Raw genomic sequence first — 22,225 nt, 5'->3', positions numbered from 1 at the left:
AATCTCACAAATCGATCCTCTACACATTAGGGGGGGTTTATTAGTTTATATATATATGCAGCCAATCAAACTACAAAATTAACTACATACATTGAAGAGGTTCCTTATCTTATAGTACAGCAGGTTAGTCCACCAGGTATAACTAGGGTGTAGACACCAAATTATCCTCTTTGAGGTAGCTTCCATATCACCCAGTAACTGGTGCACAAATCTTCCATCCTCGTCTTGACCTGTCAAAAGTGCGCTAGCTGTGAAGCCAGAATCCTATATATGACAAGCTATATCAGAGAAAACACTATACAGTACATGGAACATTGAAGACCTGGCTTAATTACCTTTAGTTTGAGGCTTCCACGTGATCTAACCGGGTCACCCTATATCCTGACATTAATGGCCATAAATGAATGATAAACGGGTTTCGGATAGACACTTAACTTGAATTTGTAGACAGCGTGTTGACAATGGTACACCTTTGGTTTCCATAACACTACGTCCAAGTAAAATTAACAGGAGCCGAATTTGCTCCCGTGTGAGCCTCTGGTCTAGTATAAACAACAATGGCTGCCCTCCTTCCTCACTCTGACGCCTGGCTTACATTGTCCACATTTCAGAAAGTGATAGAAGGGTCACATTTACTCTACTTTAATATTGATAATTAAGTTAATTTATATAAGATGTTTTTATGATGGTAAAGTCCAAAGACTAATGTATTTAAGAATAATTCCCACCATAATAGGTGGTGAATTATAATAGTATGTGGTGATGATATCCCGTTTTCTTTAGATGGTAATTCCACTACAAGTTACGTTTTCTATGGGTAACTTGTTTATACAACACAGCTATTATCTGTATGATTATTATTAAATGGTGTCGGATTTTCCGACATTTAGTACCAGACTACAATTTCCACAGTCAACAATGTAGTACTCGGCGTGTACAGTCCTAATCAACCCAAGACGCTACAGCTTCGACACAGAGCAGACAGCAGACTACGACCGCATCGAGCCGCCACGCTCTCGCTCCCCGAGTTTAGACACTCACAAATCTCAATCGAGCCGCCACGCTCTCCCACAGAGCTCCACGACTCCGGCCTCACTCAGCTCTCTGCTCTGCTCCAGGCTTCGTCTCAACGTCTGCGACACTGCTAAATCCAGAGACACATCCGCCGACTACGCAGTTCACTTTTCGACCACAGTTACCAGCAGCACCGCCACCTACGACAACGGACGATCCTGTACGACCTCCCATGTTACAACCCCAGTTACCAGCTGCACCACAACCTGATCCTACGACGACGGACGATCCTGTGCGACCTCCCACCCTACGACCCCAGTTAGATGACATCAGCGAAGAGGAGGAAGTTAACTTTGATGGTTATGTAACGCGAGCAGGGCGTACAATTCACCGACCAGCTAAGTTCCTTGATCAAGTATTTTTCCTTTCATCCCCTGGGAGGGGGAGTTCTGTAGCGAGTAGATTATCCCAATAATATACTCGCTCCAAATATAGTGTTAATATTCCTGTCAACCTTTGGAGATGAATGAGGTGAGGCGTTGCCCGGGCAACACGGTGAGGTGTTGCCCGAGCAATATAAGCAGCAAGAATAGCAAACATTAACTAGTCTACTTTCAAGTGTGGTCTAGAAGCAGACACTTGCGAGATACTGTACCAACGCTCAGTGCGCTCAACTCACACCAACGTATCACCTGTGTACTTCTGTATATTCGACCAAATATATATATAGTATCTTAGTGTCTGTGTTTATTTGTCACCATACTTTACGTAACAATAGAACCGTTACAGTACTATTGGCAGCCCGTAAGTCCAAACCAGGAGTGCGGCTCGGTTTGACCATTGGGGGAGGCAACACACTAGCTGCTGCACCTGTGTTAACGAGGAAACGGCGTTTGGTTATGATGTCAGATATGTAGAGCAGTGTAGTGTTTGAAATGGCGGGGTCACTGGACGTTAACAGTCCCCGCCGAAGTAGTTTCCCGACCAGGAACAAGGAGCCCTACAGTTGTGGGTTGTGGGCATGCAGGAACCTCGTAGCCTGGTGGATAGCGCGCAGGACTCGTAATTCTGTGGCGCGGGTACGATTCCCGCACGAGGCAGAAACAAATGGGCAAAGTTTCTTTCACCCTCAATGCCCCTGTTACCTAGCAGTAAATAGGTACCTGGGAGTTAGTCAGCTGTCACGGGCTGCTTCCTGGGGGTGGAGGCCTGGTCGAGGACCGGGCCGCGGGGACACTAAAGCCCCGAAATCATCTCAAGATAACCTCAAGATTGGTATCCGAACCTCTGGTGGTAAGAATAAAGCTCTCCTCGGTGTTCTTGCTGTCGCCTAGATCCTGATACTAGATTCGCGTGGTTCCGCCTTGGGCGGAAGAAACGCCGATTCTGGAGGACGTCGAGTAGTTGAGTGTCTGTAGTCTGCTGTGTATCACTGAGGTGGGACAGCGTAGTGTTATCAGACGTCGTATGAAGCCGGTCTGCCAGTGTAGCCAGCTGGGGTGTCGTCAGCCATGCTGAATAGAGCCGGTTGAATGTGTTTTGGACAGAGTTGTATCCAGAGTGATCTCACAATCTCGCTGGGGGCTGGGCCAGTTGCAGTATGCATTACATACTGAATATGCCGCAGAAGCTGGGCTGGTGTTTTGTCTGCTAATCTTTTGTCAGAGAGGAGTTGGTCCCTTTGTTGAATGCGGCGTTTCATCGCTGCCTGTAGAAGAGCGGCCTTCAATGCGGTGTACGTCCTGGCGTCTGGTGATGGTGCGGTGATGACAGCGGAGGCAGTGTGCATAGCCTCCGAGGGAAGTATTGGCAGGGTACAGGCATATCGGGCTTTCTCAGACGTAATTTCGTGGTGGTCGAAAATAGCCTCCATCTGCATGAACCAAAATTCTGGTTCTTCTGCTTTGTATGCTGGAAACCTGGTAGATAAATCCATGACGAAGATCTAGTTTGCGACTAGGTGTTTTTTTCACTCACTGGGTCACCAATGTGACGGTTCTATTGTTACGTAAGGTATGGTGACAATAAACACAAACTCTAAGAGAAAATATATATATTTGGTCGAGTATACAGATGTATGCAGGTGATACTTAGGCGAGCAATAGTGCGAGTTGAGCGCACTGAGAGTCGGTACAGTATCTTGCAAGTGTCTGTTCTAGACCACACTTGAAAGTAGACTAGTTATTATTCGTTTGATTGATTGATGAAGATTAAGCCACCCAAGAGGTGGCACGGGCATGAATAGCCCGTAAGTGGTGGCCCTTTTGAGCCATTACCAGTATCAAGAGCTGATACTAGAGATCTGTGGAGGCGCGACTGCACCCTGCGTGACGGGAGATGTCTCCCGGACCAAATAGTGACCAGATGGTGAGTTTGTTGTTGTTGTTATAGACTAAGCTACTCGGAACAAGTTCCAAGTAGCACGGGCTATGGTGAGCCCGTAACTTACCTGGCACAGGAGCGGAGCTGTGTGTGTTATTATTCGCCACTCTGCTGCTTATATGCTCGGGCAACACCTCACCGTTCTCCAAAGGTTGACAGGAATATTATGTGGAAGTTGGGAAAGGTTGAGTTCCATAATTAGGTCAGTGCGTGTTTGCAAATTCTCGTACCTTAGGTGCAGCAATTGAGGCTTCGGTATTGTGGCCACATTGCCTGCCCGAGACCATACGTACCCTGGGTAGGGGTGCAGCACTGAAGCTACACATCAGAAAGAAGGCTCTATCACACATCCATGTATCCGACATTATTAAGTTGGGGGACTGGCCTGTCAGGTGCCGACAGGTACAAATACAAATACAAATATTTATTCAGGTAAAGTACATACATACAGGGTGAGATACAAAAGTTGATGGATTTATAGATAGAGCTAGTACATACAATGCCTAAAGCCACTATTACGCAAAGCGTTTCGGGCAGGAAAAACACTAAGACTAAAACTTAATACTAATTGAGATTAAAGTATAAATTGTGTTGAGAAAAAAAATGAAAAAGTTGGGGAGGGGGGAAACATGGCAGAAAAAAAAATACAATTTGGTCAACAAACAGCATTGTTTAAAATCGTAGACATGAGTTGACATTTAGGGGTGAGGTAGGTTACATTGAGTTAATTAGGTAGCACTTAGTTTTAATCTTAAACTGGTTGGGAGAGGTACAGTCCTTAACATAATTGGGAAGGTCATTACACATTCAAGGTCCCTTGATTTGTAAAGCATTTCTAGTTTGACTAAGGGGCCATATCACCAGGATATAAAAAATTGTTGTAGGGTATTCATAATTTATTATCCTGATACATGTGAAAGGTGCTGCACCTAGGCCAAGTTTCAGCATCTCAGCCTAAATAGAGACGGAGAAAAAAAAAAAGACGAATTTTTCAACCATGTTCAAAAAATTTCACAGCCCACAATTGTGAACCAAAATCATTTATACGACACTCAGCTATGACCTTACTATATAATAAAGATTTGCATGTCACATTATTATCCCAGATGTATTTAGTGCAATAATACAGATTTTATAAAAGTTTCCCAAAAACGTATGCAACAAAATGAGGTGTATCATTATTTATAAAATCAATAAATCTACGTAGATAAGAATAATGACATGCGTTTATAGAGGCGTAAACTCTACATATAATGTGCAAGTTTCATGTAAATAGAATAATAAATAAAGGCTGTGAAATTTTATCTAGTTGTAAAAGTTGGAGTTGCGTAGCGCGCTCTCAAAGTTTATTCAACCTGCGGTCACTCGTGACTGGTGATTTACGCATTGCGGCCAGCTCGCATGCATCTAGCTGTCAATGCTTCTCTCTTGTTCGTTTGGTAAGTCATATTGCAGTACAAATAGCTAAAAATAGCAAAAATAGCATGTTCTGGGAGATATTGTGTGAGCGCGTCAGCATACATCCTCTCTCCATGAGAGACACGCAGTCACTGACTGCACCACCCTCGTGTCAGACCATATGTTGTGTTGCCATATGTGTTAGTTTATATTAATTTTATGCATAACATGTTATTTTCAACGCTATTACGAAAAATAAGACATCTACAACGTAAGATACAATACCCCGCGGCGTACTCACGGCGCGAGGACCAGATTCGCGAAAGTTGCAGCGGGAAATTTGACTCTAATTACGTTATTTTTCAAGATATCATTAAACGGTTTGGACCACAGTGTTGCCAGAACGTTGTAGTATTTTTCGTAATTTTTCGTAAATATTCCATTTTTCATCGGATTTTCGGGTGATATGGCCCCTAAGTCGTACTTTAGGAATATCAAATAGGTATTTGTTTCTGGTGTGGTGCTCATGGGATCTGTTACAACCTTCTAGGAAGCTTTTAAGGTCAGGATTGACATTACAGTTCAGCGTTTTATATATATAAAATACACATGAGAGGATGTGCAGTGACTTAATATCTAACATATTCAGAAATTTGAGTAAGGGTACCGAGTGATGTCTGGGGCCAGAGTGAGATATTGTCCTAATAGCAGCTTTGTGTTGAGTAATTAGAGGATATAAATGATTTTGGGTAGTAGAACCCCAAGCACAAATACCATAGTTGAGATAAGGATAGATGAGAGAGTAATAGTGTCACCAGGGCAGGGCGAGGTACATAATATCTGATCTTAGAAAGAATGCCAACAGTGTTTGAAACTTTTTTTTATATATTTGGAATGTGTCCCTGGAAATTCAGCTTGTGGTCAATGAGAACGCCAAGGAATTTGCCATCTACTTTGTTACATATTTGGGAATTGTTATTCCTGAGATTTATTTGATTTGAGGAGCTATTGCCAAACAAAATATAGAAAGTTTTGTCAATATTGAGGGTGAGTTTGTTGGCAGTTAGCCAGTGATGGACTTTATTTAGCTCAGCGCAAGCGCAACCAATTCACTGTGACATTTATAGTAAGGGGGTCAGGACTGGAGTAAATGAAGGTCGTGTCGTCAGCAAACAGAAATGGTTTGAGATGTAGGGAGCCATTTGGAAGGTTATTAATGTAGATGAGAAAGAGGAGAGGGCCAAGTATGCTGCCCTGAGGAACACCAATGTTGATGGGTAGGGTGGGAGAAATTGAATTATTCACAGAAACATACTGGAGCCTGTCAGTAAGGTAAGACTTAATGTACTGCAGGGAGTGACCTCTGACTCCATAATGTTGTAATTTAAGAAGGTTTTGGTGGTTAACAGTGTCAAAAGCCTTACGCAGGTCTACAAATAACCCAACTGGGAACTCATTTTTATCAAGAGCTGTATATGTATCAAGTTAATCACACTAATAAGTGCATCGTTAGTGCTTTTTTGGGGTCTTAAGCCATATTGACAAGAGCTAAGTATATTGAGTTTGGCTAGATAAGAGTAAAGCTGTTTATAGATTAGTTTTTCAAATATTTTTGACAAGTTTGGCAGAATTGATATAGGTCTGAAGTTGTTAACATCAGTGGGATCACCACATTTGTGAACAGGGGTTACTCTCGCTTTTTTTTAGAATATCTAGAAAGGTTTGAAGTTCAAGTGACTTGTTGAAGAGCAATGCAATGGCAGGAGCTAAAAATCTGGAGTTTTTTTGTAAATAAGAGTTGGTATCTCCTCAAGGGCACTAGACTTGGTTTGAAGGGAAAGGATTATGTCAGTAACATCAGTGGAATTAGTAGGCATTAGGTACAGAGACTGTGGATAGTTACCTGTAAGATAGTCCTGAATATTAGTACTGGAAGATGGAATATCATTTGCAAGGGATGACCCAATGGAAGAGAAGAACCTATTGAACTCAAGAGCAGTGTCAGAGGCTGAAAGCAGACCATCATTATTTGACACTAGTCTTGGTTTGTTATTTAAAATCTTCTTTGATCCCAATATTTGAGAAATTGTGCTCCATGTTTTCTTAATATTGCCCTTTGTGTGGGTAAATTTATCTTTGTAGTATTTAATTTTGGCTCTCCTAATTATTTTAGATAGCAATGATGAGTAATTCTTTGAAAATTCTTTGGAGACGATTCCTAACCTATACTTCTTCTCAAGGTCACGTTTTTTATTAATGGATTTAAGTATCCCCTTTGTAAGCCAAGGATTGTTTAGCCTTTTAGTTGTGACTTGTTTCGTTAGCATAGGACAGGGGGTGTTATAAAGGCTAAGAGTTTTTTGAAGAAATGATTACACTGCTAGGTTGATGTCCCCTATGTTTCCTAATTCGGATTCCCAGTTGATATTAGCAGCAACAGCTATAAAATTGCCTATAGCAGTTTCATTGTACAGCCTAAAGCTTATCTCTCTTGTCTCTAGAGGTGGTTTGTTAATGTTGGTTAGGAGAAATGTGGGGTTATGGTCTGTAGTGCTATCGATGATTACCCCTGAAGTAAGGGGAGAGGTTATGTTGGTCCAGATGTGATCAAGAGCCGTGGCAGTACTGTCAGTGATTCTAGTAGGTCTAGTGATTACGGGTATGAGGAAGCAGGAATTCATACAGTTGAGGAAACTAGCAGCAGGAGGGTTATCAGGCTCGCAGAGGTCAACGTTAAAGTCACCAGAAATAATTAAGTGGTTTTTGTTCAGTCGGTTCTCTAGTATAAGATTTCTAAGGTTAGAGTTAAATTCAGTCACATCAGTGTTAGGAACCCTGTAGACTGCTCCCACAGTCAAGACAGCATCGTTACCCTTGACTCTGAAACAGGCAAATATATACTCTCCATAAGGGTCTCTAGATTTAATTACTTTTAAGCAAGTCAGTGCATGGTGGTAGTAAAGAGAAGTACCACCACCTCTTTGTATAGGACGGCAGTTGTGAATGGCTGAGTAGTTAGTCGCAGGAGGAGGGTTGGGTAGTTAGTCGCAGGGTATTGTCGCAGGAGGAGTCTCAGGCCCGGTATGGGAAGATTGGCCCAATTGACCAGAGTGTTGATGTGGATGACATCCAGGCCGCTCTGCAGGTATTAACGGGTGCATCAGCGGGATTATTGGAAGTTACCAGGATTCGCGGAGCAGCATGGCCGACATCCATGGTCCGTGTAAAGTTCGATGGGCCCCTCCCTGACCGAGTGGCACTACACAGGACCTCGTATCGGTTTCAGCCCTACAACTTCCCTGTGTTACGATGTTACGCTTGTCATCTATTGGGCCACACGCCTCACCTGCCGTAATGCAGCACGTTGTGCAAACTGCGGCAAAACAGGCCATATACAGACAGAGATAACGGTGGGTGCTCTGCTGTACCTAGCTGCTTTTTATGCCATGGCCACCATAAGGTTACGTCCAAGAGTTGCCCTGTATATCTTGAGGCCCTTTAGTTGGACATCGATCATAAAACAGCGGAGACACCTCGACATGAGCGCATCCTCAATCAGCCAATCGTTTCTTCTCGCCTCCAGGTTCCCCCTGGTCGGGACTCTTCACAAGTAGGAACTAGCAGACGCTCTTGCCTGTCCCAGTCACATGCCTCATACGCCCAGGGTGCTAATCGATTTTCCCTCCTGGGTAGCCTTGATATGGACGGAAACTCATCCACGGATACAGACATGGACGGAAACTCATCCACGGATACAGACATGGACGGAAACTCATCCACGGATACAGACATGGAGTGTAGTGAGTAAACCTATACTCGCTCCATTATCTCATCATCTTAATGACATAACTAATTACACAAGCTATAATCCTATCCCTATTTACAGGTAACGGTTTTTCCACCCTCCTATCTTACTGTGAGGTGTAGTAACCGTATATAAGCCAGCGATTTGAGAATAGCAAATACGGGCTCACCACAGCCCGTGCTACATGGACATTTCGTTCTGAGTAGCTAAATCTAAGAATAGCAAACCAGTACAATCTCCAGTCTTGAATGTAGTACTCGGCGTGGGCAGTTCTAATCGACCCAAGACGCTACAGCTTCGACACAGAGCAGACAGCAGACTACGACAGCATCCAGCTACAACGCTCTTGCTCCCCGAGTTCAGACACTCGCAATTCCCAATCGAGCCGCTACGCTCTCCCGCATAGAGCTCCACGACTCCGGCCTCACTCAGCTCTCTGCTCTGCTCCAGGCTTCATCTCAACATCTACGACACTGCTGTATCCAGGACTTCTAAATAAATATGAAACTCACTAAACACTGTGTATCTAATCAACCCAACAACGTAACATAATCGTACGTTACATGAGTATAGGTTTACTCGCTACAAGTCCATCACAGATGATGGTCGCCCTCAGCCAAATTCATGTAAAACATGTATATGTGTGTATTAAATATTTTGATTTATTATTAGCAAGATTTAGCTGTTAGCTCTTGGACCCCGCCTTTCTAAGCGTCGGTTGTCTAATGTACCGACTCTCGGCCTCTTTAACATTATCATCTCTGCATTTATTAACATTAAATTCCATTTACCAAGTGGTGCTCCATATACTTATTTTGTCCAGGTCATCTTGAAGGGCATGACAATCATCAAAGTTTCTTATCCTTCCTATTATCTCAGTGTGTGTTTGTCGGTGGGGGGGGGGGGGGGGGAGAGAGAGAGAGGCGCATCTCATATCTTCTTGACAACAAGGGATGCAAAACTTTATATGAAGCTCAAGTTCGCTCCCATCTTGAGTATGCACCCCTTTCCTGGATTGCCTGCCCCCCATCTTTCGTCAGACTGTTGGACAAAGTGGAGAGACGGGCTAGAAGGCTTATCTCTAGTCTTGACCAAGTCTGGTGGGAACGGTCTGAACATCAGAGCCTGCAACACCGTCGGGACGTTGTTGGTCTTACTGTTATGTACAAGGCCAACATCCTCAAAGTTCCGCACTTGGCCCAATTCCGTGGAGTACCAGTAGTTCCCACTCGTAGCACTAGGCTATCAACCTTTAACAGTCTCATGCTGGAAGTGCCATTCTCAAGAACATCACTCCATCAGCGTTCATTCCTTCCGAGACTTACTCGCATCTGGAACTTGTTCGTTCAACAGATTGATACACGGGAGATCAGGTCAACTGTTCACATGAAGACTCTGGCACACAGCTGGCTACAAGCTCATCCTGTTCCTTATATGATTGTTACTTAATGTTTTTTAATGAATAAAGGCTATTCCTTCTAAAGCAAATAATACCAGGCTCATGAAATAAATGGGCATCTAGGAGTAGGTTTCAACTTAGCTTAGATAAGTTAAATATATGATAGTTCCCAATGTGTTAGTTTCAAAGTATACTCTTATGAAATAAATGAGTTTCTAGGTGTAGGCTTCAGATGAGCTGAGGTAGGATAACAGCTCTTGCTTGCAGTTTCACTAGGTATGTTATTAGGCATCCCTTATGAATCCTAGTCTTAGTTTAAAAAAAAAAAAAAGAGGGAGGGAGGGGGGGGAAGGTTCAGACGAAGAGAATTGGTAGCATTTAGTTTAGCGACCTGACAATTTGCTTAGAAAGTTTTAAATGTATGAAGACTAACTAATATATACCTACATTATATATAAAAGTTTTGTGATGTACACGTTTTCTTGAGAGTGTGGGTTTAAATCAAATAATTGGCAGTGTGATTGAAAAATACACTATAGTATTATTTCACACCTTAAAATCAAATAGAGTTGTTGAGCTGCTGACCTCACATGATTCAGTTGTTGGTCGACCTGGGCGGTGTAGACATACTACTGCTCTTGCTTGTCACGCATTACAAGTTTCCCCCTTAGGTTTGTAACAAACTTTCCTAGTTTCCAGTGACGTTTTGTGCAACAATATTGAAAAATGGCATACGCTGTGCACGATGAATGTGTACTTTACATTGCTGAAGTGGAAAACGAAGATAAAGTGAAAGACGGAAATGTGGAAGGCAACATTAACGAACAATGTGTATGTTCTGGATGCCGCAAGGAGGTGAGATCGTCAGATCATGCAATGCTGTGTGCAATATGCCAACAATGGAGGTATAGACAATGTGGTACTGGAGTTTCTAGTGAAAAATACTATCGTTTACGCGAATCAAAATTAGAGGAAACAAATTTCCTCTGGTGCTGTCCTCATTGCTCTACACTTACATTGTACAAAGATGACAACACGTCCAGAGAGAAAAATTTAGCAGAAGAAGTAACAAGTAAGTACGAAGCATCCTTAATTCACGGTAGACCTTCCGATAGAGCATGTCGCTGTTGTCCAGTACACGTCTATCCGAGACGAATTAATACCATCAACTCTGTCACAAGACGCCCCTCTTACCTGGGAGATAATTCCAACAGGCACGAGGCGTGGGAAACCAAGACTACATAATAGTCATGGATATACATATACTATACGCAAGGAAACGGATTTCACGACTTACTGGTGGTGCAGTATTCGACAGAAGAGCAACCGTTGCTTTGCCCACAGTCATCCAACATGGAAAGGATTTCAAGCAAGGAGCCAATTGTCACAATCATTTGGGTGATCCAGGTGCTCTAGCAACGACCAAGGTTACTGTAGCTGCCAAGGAGCGCTGCATAGCAAATCCCTTAATTTCAGCAGCATCTGGGGGACAACTTGGCTTTATATATTTTAATCCCCTTACTGTACCGTGAAGCGTCCCTTGTAACCTTGTAATACCAACTGGTTTCTGAGCTAAAGCTCAAGTCCAGTCGCCTCAAGGGGAATAAAGAGAAACAGGAACATTTGTGGAAACTTTGGGATCGTTACAAGGAAAAACGGATAAGCACCTCACAGTTCCTTAAGGCATGTTCACGTTTTATCCCAGGAAGTTCCTGAACTAGAATTAGAAAAAGCAGTCTGTTTACTGGTTGTTATTTTACTTAAGTTAGTTGTAAATGATAATGTAAAAATAGCCACTATTCACTGAGTATGGGGTGCATAATAAATTAGCCTCCTTCGGGGGCGCCTTGTTTCTATACGTGTTAGTCTTAAATCCTTTAATCTCAAATCTTGCTACAATGTACCTCTTAATATATGTTATGTACTCTCGCAACCCAATGCACCTTCTTGTATATAAATAAATAGATTTCAACTGTAAGGGGGTATGGTTTGCACCATGTTATTCTAATAATGGATAAATAATTCTAATAATGGAAGCGCTAATTATATGAACAAGTGCCATGTATGTATTCAGACGAGAACAACAGCGAACACAAACTAGCGCATATACGAACTGAATGGTTTGTATGTACAAACTTCTCAGTGAACGAAGTTGTTTCTAGCCCGGTATCCGAAATTGCAGTAGACGACTTGACCAGTCCCCAAATCAACACATCATTATTTGTGCGCTCACTCACTGTTGCTCCGAGACTAGAATTTATCACTTCAAGGTGCCCTGCATATAGTGTAAAGAATATAATAGAAGTGATAGAGGGTGTTCACACCAATTCTAACATACAGGAACAACCATCAAGTCTTGCCTAGCAGTTGACAGAGACTCAACTCTGGAAAAACACTCGTCCATCGAGTTGAGAAGCTAAACAAGTCACCCAAAATCAACAACAGCAAGCTGCACGTATCATCAATTAGGTCTTCAAGATACATCAACCCTTTTAGCATGTTGATGTATGCTATATGATAAACACGCATAGCATGTTTTTCTAAAGGGGCTAAGCCGAGTGTATACCACAGGGCTCGTTAGCCAGGAGAGAATGGGAGGAGCGAAGAAAGGAGGAGGTGGTAAAGGTGGAGGAGGTGCAAAAGGTGGCAAAGGAGACAAAGATGAAGCAAGTGGCAGTAGTGGCAGTAAGGAGAAAAAAGGAGGAACTTCTGTTAAGGTAAAGTCCAGTGTTGGTTGAAACTATTTTCACATTATACAACATGTTTCCACACATTTTGTTAAGCGTCCATTGATTGCATTGGGTTTGGCTACATTTTAAATTGTATGAATTATTTTCTGGATAAAAGGTCCCGTATCTGGTTCCTGGTTTGGACTGTGGATTAATATGGGTGCAATCAAGTTGTACTCGGCCATCAATCTGTTTAGTCCATTTAATGTACAAAGGATATAAGTTACGTCATATCCAAGACTTTGGAAATGTATTTTAAACATAACCCCCATATCCTTACCATACTGAACCAAACCCACCCTAAGCTGTTAATGCTGACCTAATGATAATCCGTTTACAGTGGTACCTCTGTTTTCGGATTTAATTCGTTCCCAAAGACTGTTAGTAAACCAAAAATTTGAAAATCAGAACAAATTTTTCCATAAGAAATAATGTAAATTGAATTAATCCGTTCTACGCCTTCAAAAATATTAACTGAAAAATACATTTTATACAGAAAACTACTCGTAGATACCTTACCTTTATGAAGGACTCATATTTATTTATTTATTTATTTATTTATTTATTTATTTATTTATATATTTTTATACAAGAAAGTACATTGGGGGGGTTAAGAGAGAACATAGTTTAAGTTGAAATTACAATCTTGTAAAGCCACTAGCACGCATTAGTGATTCGGGCAAGTCCTTAATTAATTAATTTATTTATTTATATATATACAAGAAGGTACATTGGGATTGTGAGGATACATAGCATAGTAATTACATTCTTGTAAAGCCACTAGTACCCGCAGCATTTCGGGCAGGTCCTTGATCTAAGAAAATTTTAAGTAGGTAAATACTACCAAAATTTAAAAAAATGATAACAGGTACATAGCAAGAAAAAAATTAAAGATGAGAGAAATTTGTAGGTATATTAGAGCACATAGGTAGCTCAGATTGATTGCAATGACAGCTTGAATGGTAGTTTAGAAAAAAATTAGTAGGCACAATAAGTACAGCATATGGCTAGCACATAAGACAGCAATGAACACAATGATGGAGTTGTTTGGATTAGTACATAAAGATTGGGAGATTGGGTAACACTAGATACAGAGCAAATTTAAAGCTCAGTGTAGGAAACTACGAAGATGAAATTAGGTACATTTTGTTTTTGTTTTTGAACGAGGCAAAAGTTTGACAGCTTTTCAATTCACTAGGGAGTGAGTTCCATAGATTAGGTCCCTTTATTTGCATAGTGTGTTTACACAGATTAAGTTTGACCCTGGGGATATCAAAGAGATACTGTATTTCTGGTGTTAAACTAAAAAACTTAAACTAAACCTTAGAGCAAATCCTTAAACTAACAGTTTTGAGAAATAAGAGTAAAATTGATAAGTGTTTAACAGGTACTTTACAGTTTTACAAGTTCATATGATTTTAAGTAGGATAATTACAGTAAAATTGTCAAAAAAAATGTTTACAGGTACTGTACATTGCAAGAATTTGTGACACAAAAGCTGATCAGAACAATACACAATAATGAACATGGAATCCTAAGTACAATTAGGAAAACAACTCAGGGTTATACATTGGATCACTGAAACACAATATGAGGATCATTACAAGGAGTAATGCAGTAGAATATGCACTCGATACAACAACCATGATAACAGATGATCTAAGATTACAATGGTGAAGAATATGGCTTAGGTACAAAGATTGGGGGATTGGGTAGCACTAGAACTCTTGCATGCCAAACTCTTGTTGGCATATGGAAGACAGTGAGGAGGGAGGGGGAAGGAAAGGTGTTAGTGTTTGGAAGGGGCGTCCCCTTCCATTATAACATCAGGCAGTGATGACATTTCTGGGGTACTCTCTCTCTCTTAAATTTTACAGGCATAACACTAGGACCTGCTTGTGGCTCACTGCTTGTTTTCTCACTAAAAACCTGTCTAGCGACACTTGGTTTTTCCCTACATTGTAACACTTGTCTGAAGTGAGACATCTATTGTCATTAAAAAGGTTACACATCAGCGTGTTACAGCTTTATCTGGGTGAGAATTTTCAACAAAACTTTGTATTTCTTCCCCATATTGTATACCATTTTTTAATTCTTGAGGAAGGGACATCCTCTTCTTTTTTTGCAAGGTGAAAAAAGTCTTGCTTTTTCACAAATGATGGCCTTTGAAATGCTATCACCTGCTAACTGCTTGTTGTTTTTTCAAATTAATAATAACTTTTCAACATCCTCAAGTGTTTTTGTCCTTTGTTTTGTGATTGTTGTTATGCCTTTTGTCACTTTAGCACTCATAATTTCCTTAGCAATTACAGAGCATATCACTGATAAATTTTTGTTGTAAAGTCTAGCAAGTTCAACACACCTCATACCATTTTCATGTTTATGAATGATCTCTTGTTTTTGCTTTATGGTCATCCTCGCAGTTGTTTTCTTAAGTTGAACTTTGCCACTGACTTTCTTGGTACCCATGGCATGATATATAATAATTAATTTCATGTTCAGAAACTTAAAAAGGCCCCCAACAAAAATTCTTCACAAAGAATTCAAGCGCGGTCATCATCTCGGCAGGACGCTGGTAAACTGAGGCGTGCCTCACCGTGACGCCATGCGCTCGGTGGACCCGTACGTGTACTGTATAAACAAACTCCAAGCACAGAGGCAAACGAGTACTGAATCAAAATTTTCAAAGAAATTGAGCTTGAATACTGAAAAATTTGAAAACCGAGCTTCCACTGTACCCTACTGTATTATGGATTTCACCTGACCTAATGATATAAACAGTTTTTGTAAGTATGCTTTTTTTGTAATGCCTGTGAATGATTTGACCATGCTCAGCATGAAGTAGCCTGCATCTTCATTTTATTTGTTTATTTATTTATTTACAAGAAGGTACAATGGGTTTGTGAAAGTACATAATGTTAGTATTTTTATTTGCAAAGTCACTAACATGTATAGCATTTCAGGCAGGTCCTTAATCTAACAGATCAGGTAAGTTTAATAGGTACATTGTAGAAAAAATTTACTTACCTGAATTTACCTGAGGGCCATTGACACTAGTAGCCTTGACGAGGACAGGAAGCCGGCAGCTTGTTGAAGGTTTCCCCATTTGCCTTGATGATCTTTTCCAGCTGTACTTCAAAATTTAACAGTTTTGGCATTTATGGCTTCCGTGGGTAGGCAGTTCTATGTGTTTATAACCCTGTGGGTAAAAAAGCATCTTCTGTTCTCAGTTCTACATTGTGGCTTGTTGAGCTTGAAACCGTTGCTCCTTGCTTGTGTTACATCTGACCAGAAGAAAATATCGGGATCAACATCCTCCAAATTGTTCAGTATTTTAATTTTTAATGAGATCCACCCTTTTATGCCTGGTTTGCAGTGTTGTTAGCCCTGTGGCCCTCAATCGCTCCAGGTATGAGAGTTGACTTATCCCTGGAATGATTTTTGTTGCCCGGTGTTGCACTTTCTCCGTAGCAGCTATGCCCTTCTGAAGATGGTCTCCACGCTTGGATACAGTAATCTAGATGGGGGGCACACCAGAGATTTTACAATTGAATCACTTCCTTCTTTTCCTTAAAGTCAAAGGTACACTTGATTATTATAAGGGTTTGGTTGTCTTTTCTTGACTGCTGCTCCTACCTGTTGTGCAACTTTCAGTGAATGGTGGATTTTGACTCCAAGGTTTTTATTATTTATTTATTTACAACAAGGTCAGTGGGTTTGTGAGTACATATTATTGGTACAGAGGCACCTCGACTTACGATTGCCCCTACTTACAGTAATTTCGAGTTACGATGTAAATTTTGATTTATGTAAAAATGCGACTCGACATCAGATGCTGTTGTTGACTAATGATAATTGTTGGTACACGTTCGGGTCGACCGAGCGCGTGGTTCCTGGTCACGCGGCCGACCTGCCTCGGTTTACTACAGCTGCTCGCTTAGTGACGATCGCGCCTATAAGAAATTTCGCTTTTGTGGGTATTTTTTGCATTTTGAACATAAAAGTAATTATTATATATCACACCATGAGTCCCAGGAAAGTCAGTGGTAAGGCTCAACATATGAGATCCCATGTAAGGATGACCATAGAGCAGAAACAAGAGATCATTCGTAAATATGAAGATGGTGTGCAGGTTGTTGGACTGGCTAGGCAGTACAACAAATCTCGGTCAACGATATCCACTATACTGGCTAAGAAAAAGGACATTATGGGTGCTCAAGTGATGCATCATTACAGACAAATGTTAAAACAAAGGGAAAAACAAATGTCTTTTGACAAATTTGTAGTGAGACAAACAAGCACTGAACCACAACCAGGTCCTAGTGGTATTCAGGCAAAATGTAGGAGAGAGTGTACCCCAGAGAAAACATCACTGCCTGATGTGATAATGGAAGGGGACTCCCCTTCCAAACAGTAATAACTCTCCTCCTCCCCCCTCATCACCATCTTCCATATGCCATCAAGAGCCCTCCATAAAGGTAAGATAAACTTAGGTACTGTATTGTAGTTAGAAAAAACATTATTCAGTATAAAATGTATTTGTATGTTAATATTTTGGAGGGTGGAGAACGGATTAATTCAAATCCCTGTATTTCTTATGGGAAAAATCGCTTTGATTTATGATATTTTGACTTACGATCCGTCTCTGGGAAAGGATTAGCATCGTAAGTCGAAGCCCCATTGTATTTGTACATTTTTGCAAAGCTACTAACAACCATAGTGTTTTGGGCAGGTTCTTAATGTAACAGATCAGGCAAGATGATCCGTTTGATAGGTACATTAGAGTAAATTTTTTTTATTAACCTTTCAACTGCTCGGCTTCCAAATGTAATGGTTTTGTTACGTAAAGTATGGTGACAATAAACACAAACACTAAGAGAATATATATATTTTGTCGAGTATACAGAAGTATGCCGGTGATACTTTGGCAAGCAATGGTGTGAGTTGAGCACACTGAGCGTCGGTACAGTATCTCGCAAGTATCTGTTTTAGACCACACTTGAAAGTAGACTGGTTATTATTCGCTGCTCTGCTGCTTATATGCTCGGGCAACACCTGACCGTTCTCCAAAGGTTGGCAGGAATATTAACTGGAAGTATGGAAAGGTTTGAATTCCATAATTAGTACTAATTAGAGCTTTGCTTCTCTCATTAGGCTAATGCTTTTGGAGGGAGTATATTATTGGGATAATCTACTCGCTACACAAATATGACACCCCCCCCCCCCAGTGTACAGGAAATAAATTATCTGGAAAAAATTATTTTTATTTTTGAAAGTGTCAAAAACCCTTCCTTAAGTATGGGTATGGTAACGGAAAGTAGAAATTGTACTTACTTTGGTTGCTATGGGGTCCGTAAGTTGGCGCGTGATGTGGTCATTCCCCGTGCACCCGTGGCGTATTCTCCCGGGGCCAGTAGGGTGCCAGGGGCGGGATGTGCGCGCTGCCGCAAATATATATTTGTTCATTTTTTGCGCACAGTTCCAAATACATTTTCTTTGTTTTTACATGTCAATCCTGTGTATAATGAACACGTACACAATATTATGGCAATAGAACATCCGCACTGTCCGTAGACACTGTTATGTACATCACAAAAGTGTTCACTTATCCTGCACATATTTCCAATGTATCATGGTAATATATTTATATTTTTAGTCTATATACACACTATATAGTATCACACACTATAAACACACTCAGTACTCTGCGAATGTGTGATATGCAGCGAAACGGCCAACAGGGCAGAGTGGCACCTTGCACTAAGCGCACCAGGTGCTGATGCATCTTTGTTTTTGTTCTCTGTGGGTAGTGTTCCTGCATACTATACATGCATGTTTACCCTTCTCCCGTGATGCAGTGCCTGGAATATACTCGAGCATGTGTACTCCGAAATTTTCGTTACCCCTCAGTCTGGAGTTGCGTGTGGCATTGTGCTTGCACCCTGCGCGGTGAAACGGAGCCTTCCTTGCCATACTTTACAAGCAGCTGTGACACAACACCTGCACTGAATGAACGTATTGATGGTTTCCTGCCAGATTTCACCAGGTACATATTGAAGGAGTTTACCAGGAGAGGAGAGATCATCTTCCACCTAATAGATGTTGACACACCAACATCTGTTAGGTGGAAGAAGAACTTTTTCGTCCATTTCAGACTTGCGCATGCACTCCACTCCACCAAGCATCATGTCACATTTATCAATGAGACACATGTTCACGTTATAGTCTATGACACAGTCCGGTTTACATGGGGAAGCATGTCTGAAAGTGGACTTTGCCATTGTCCAACATGGCACCGGTGTGAATCATAGTCAGCATATTCATCTCGCGTCTGTCCTTCGACTGCACTGACAGCATATTGTCACACTTGCGCAGCTGGTAATCACCTACTGCTATACCAATACTGAACACTGGCATTTCCTTCCTGTGGGCCTTCACAGTGCTACATATGCCGGTGTTGTGGGCAAGGAGGTATCTGGTCAATAAGGGGCTGGTGTAATAGTTGTTGGTGTACAGTATATGCCCCTTGTCCAGCAACGGTTTCATCAGGGTTTTTACAACACTGCTGGAGAATCCGTGTTCATCTTGCGCTGGTATGTCAACGTCTGTACCAGAATACAAAATCATGTCCAAGACCATACCGGCCTCACACTCGCACAGCACGAAAAACTTCAGTCCAAAACGATGCCGTTTTGATGGGATGTACTGCTTGAAGGCCAGTCGCCCCTTGAACAGTACTAGCGATTTGTCGATAACCACATTCTGCCAGGTACAAAATAATCCCTGAACTTCTCTCTCATGCCACTGAACACCTTCCGTACCTTCCACAGTCTGTCGTTTCTATCCTCATTTGCATTATTCTCGAAATGCAGGCACCTGAGAATCAAGAGGAACCTATCACACGACATATACTGGTTGAACATGGGCGATGGAACTAGGCTGTCTTTGCTCCAATAATCCTGGACGACAGCTTTCTTGGAGTGCTTCTTCGTCGTGTTGAATGCCAGAAACACGTACATTTTATCAACTGTCGTGAACTTCCATCGCGTGAGGCATGAGGCAGGTAAAATGCCGGTGTCTATGAGGCTGTGAGCGAACCTGTTTGTCTCAGTCACGAGATGCGTCATGAATTCGTTGTCGAAATATGCCTTGAAATGTTCCATTTCTGTCATATTATCACTGGTATATGGGAATAATGGTGTAACACCAAAAATTGGTAGCATCAAACGTTGGTATGTGAGGGACAAATGTGGCGCAATCCTCCCACTCAAGTACACCCGGGGGTTTGGTGTTGGCGCCAACACCACGGCCAACACTACCACGAGCACCAAAAACATGTCTACGTCGTCTGCGGCTGGAGCTGCGTGAGGTATGTTAGGCGATGAGGCAGATTTACGTACTGTAGGCCTACCACGAACACCTGATGTTGAGGGGGCCACTGTCGTCATTGTCCCATTGCTGTGAGACATGCTACCACCTGCCGCGACATCTTGCTGAGGCAGCAAAATCCTGCCTGGTAACACCCTCGCTGCTCGTACTTGGGTCGTCCACACTACTCGTATCGGAGCCTATGTCACTGAAGCCAGAGAACAATTCATTGTATGTACTGTCACTAAATAAACTTGCGTCTGCGGACATACATGGTGGTGGTGGTGATAATGGTGTTGACCCAGGGCAGCGAGGCAGGCCGAGGGACAAATGAGGGAGGTGCGTGTACCATACACGCTCGCCACATCATCCACCTCAGTCTCTCCTTCACTCGTATCAGACCTCTGTGTAAGGTCTTTCTCTGGATCACAGTCTAGGTCGTCATCCATAGCACCGTCGTCATACAAAATGTTGTGTATCTCCTCCTCAGAGAGTCATTTTCCATGACCACGGGTCACCGTGGAGCAGGAGCTCGTAGACGATGCGTCAAACATGGTTGCTGCTTTGAAAATGAGGCTCCCCAGGGCATGCTGGGAATTTTTTTCAAGACAGTGGACGATCACTGGGGCCCCAAGGCATCCATTTCGTACCCGGGTCACCGCGCACCAGTTTTGAATGGAACGTGAAAAATACAAATACCCGGGGGCGTGTTGTGCAAACCAGATGCGAGACTGCAGGTGCGTTGCGCAGTTCAGGGGTTAATATATAAGTACTGTACAATATAAATTGACAGTGATTACACTGGTCAAGATATATGTCTTAAGTACTAGTATTGGGGGAGTGGGTAGCACAAGTTACTGTGTGAGTTTGAAGCACAAGGTAGGAAACTATGATGATGAAATTAGGTACTTTTTGGTTTTACTTTTGAATAAGGCATGGGTTGGATAGGTTCTTTTCTTCAGCATTCTGCTGTAATGGAATGTTATTCATATGGTAGTTGTGGTGTGGGCTGTTATGCCCCACATGCAAGGTTATGTAAGGTCAATATTAAAAAGGTCAATATTTAAAAGCATTTGCCAGTCTTCTGACCATTTGATGAGTTCATGTAGATCTCTATGTAGGGCTCCAATCATTATTATTTTCCCAATTTTTCATATATCTTTGTGTCTGCAAATTTGATGTTGTGGTTTGAAATATTCTCATCTATGTTATTGATATACAGTGGCACCTCGACATACGATTGCCCCTACTTACGATAATTTCGAGTTACGATGTAAATTTCATCGAAAAATGCAACTCGACATCCAATAGTGTCGTCGACTTCCGATATTTGTTGGTACACGTTCAGGTCGACCGAGCAAGTGGTTCCCAGTCATGCGGCCGACCTGCCTCGGTTTACTAAAGCTGCCCGCTTAGTGATGATCGCGCCTATTAGAAGTTCCGCTTCTGTGGTGATTTTTTGCATTTTGAACATTAAAGTAATTATTATATATCATGCCGTGAGTCCCAGGAAAGTCAGTGGTAAGGCTCAACATATGAAAACCCATGTAAGGATGACCATAGAGCAGAAACAAGATTACAGAATGTCTCTTCCTCAACAATTAAGAAAGTGTGCAGCATGGGAAGAATTGCAAACCTTTGCTGAAACGACTCGCCCAAATCAAGCTGCAGTAGGTCGTTGCCTTAACCTATTCAATGACACTGTGATGCATCATCACAGACAAATGTTAAAATGAAGGGAAAAACAAATGTATCTTGACAAATTTGTAGTGAGACAAACAAGCACTGAACCACAACCAGGTCCTAGTGGTATTCAGGCAAAACGTAGGAGAGAGTACCCCAGAGAAAACATCACTGCCTGATGTGATAATGGAAGGGGACTCCCCTTCCAAACAGGAACAACTCTCTTCCTCCCCCCTCATCACCATATGCCATCAAGAGCCCTCCATAAAGGTAAGAGACACTTTGGTACTGTATTGTAGTTAGAAAAAAACATTGTATTCAGTATAAAATGTATTTGTATGTTAATATTTTGGAGGGTGGGGAACAGATTAATTCAATTCCCTTTATTTCTTATGGGAAAAATCGCTTTGACTTACGATATTTCGACTTACGATCCATCTCTGGGAA

At 41.8% G+C, this 22,225-nt stretch overlaps 1 protein-coding gene across 1 annotated transcript in view; it reads left to right on the top strand.

Moving 5' to 3' along the window:
- The first annotated feature begins 12,141 nt into the window (after positions 1 to 12,141).
- Positions 12,142 to 22,225, top strand: part of LOC123774805 (peptidyl-prolyl cis-trans isomerase NIMA-interacting 4) — a 36,953-nt gene continuing 26,869 nt past the window's right edge. The window contains exon 1 of the mRNA XM_045769427.2: positions 12,142 to 12,715. Within this exon, the coding sequence (XP_045625383.1) occupies positions 12,590 to 12,715 (126 nt within the window). The 5' untranslated portion in view covers positions 12,142 to 12,589. The remainder of the gene's footprint in view (positions 12,716 to 22,225) is intronic.

This window comes from Procambarus clarkii, chromosome 68 (assembly GCF_040958095.1).
Source record: "Procambarus clarkii isolate CNS0578487 chromosome 68, FALCON_Pclarkii_2.0, whole genome shotgun sequence".
NCBI lineage: Eukaryota > Metazoa > Arthropoda > Malacostraca > Decapoda > Cambaridae > Procambarus > Procambarus clarkii.
The sequence above is the reverse complement of the archived record's forward strand: the minus strand, read 5'-3'. Positions and strand labels throughout refer to the sequence as shown.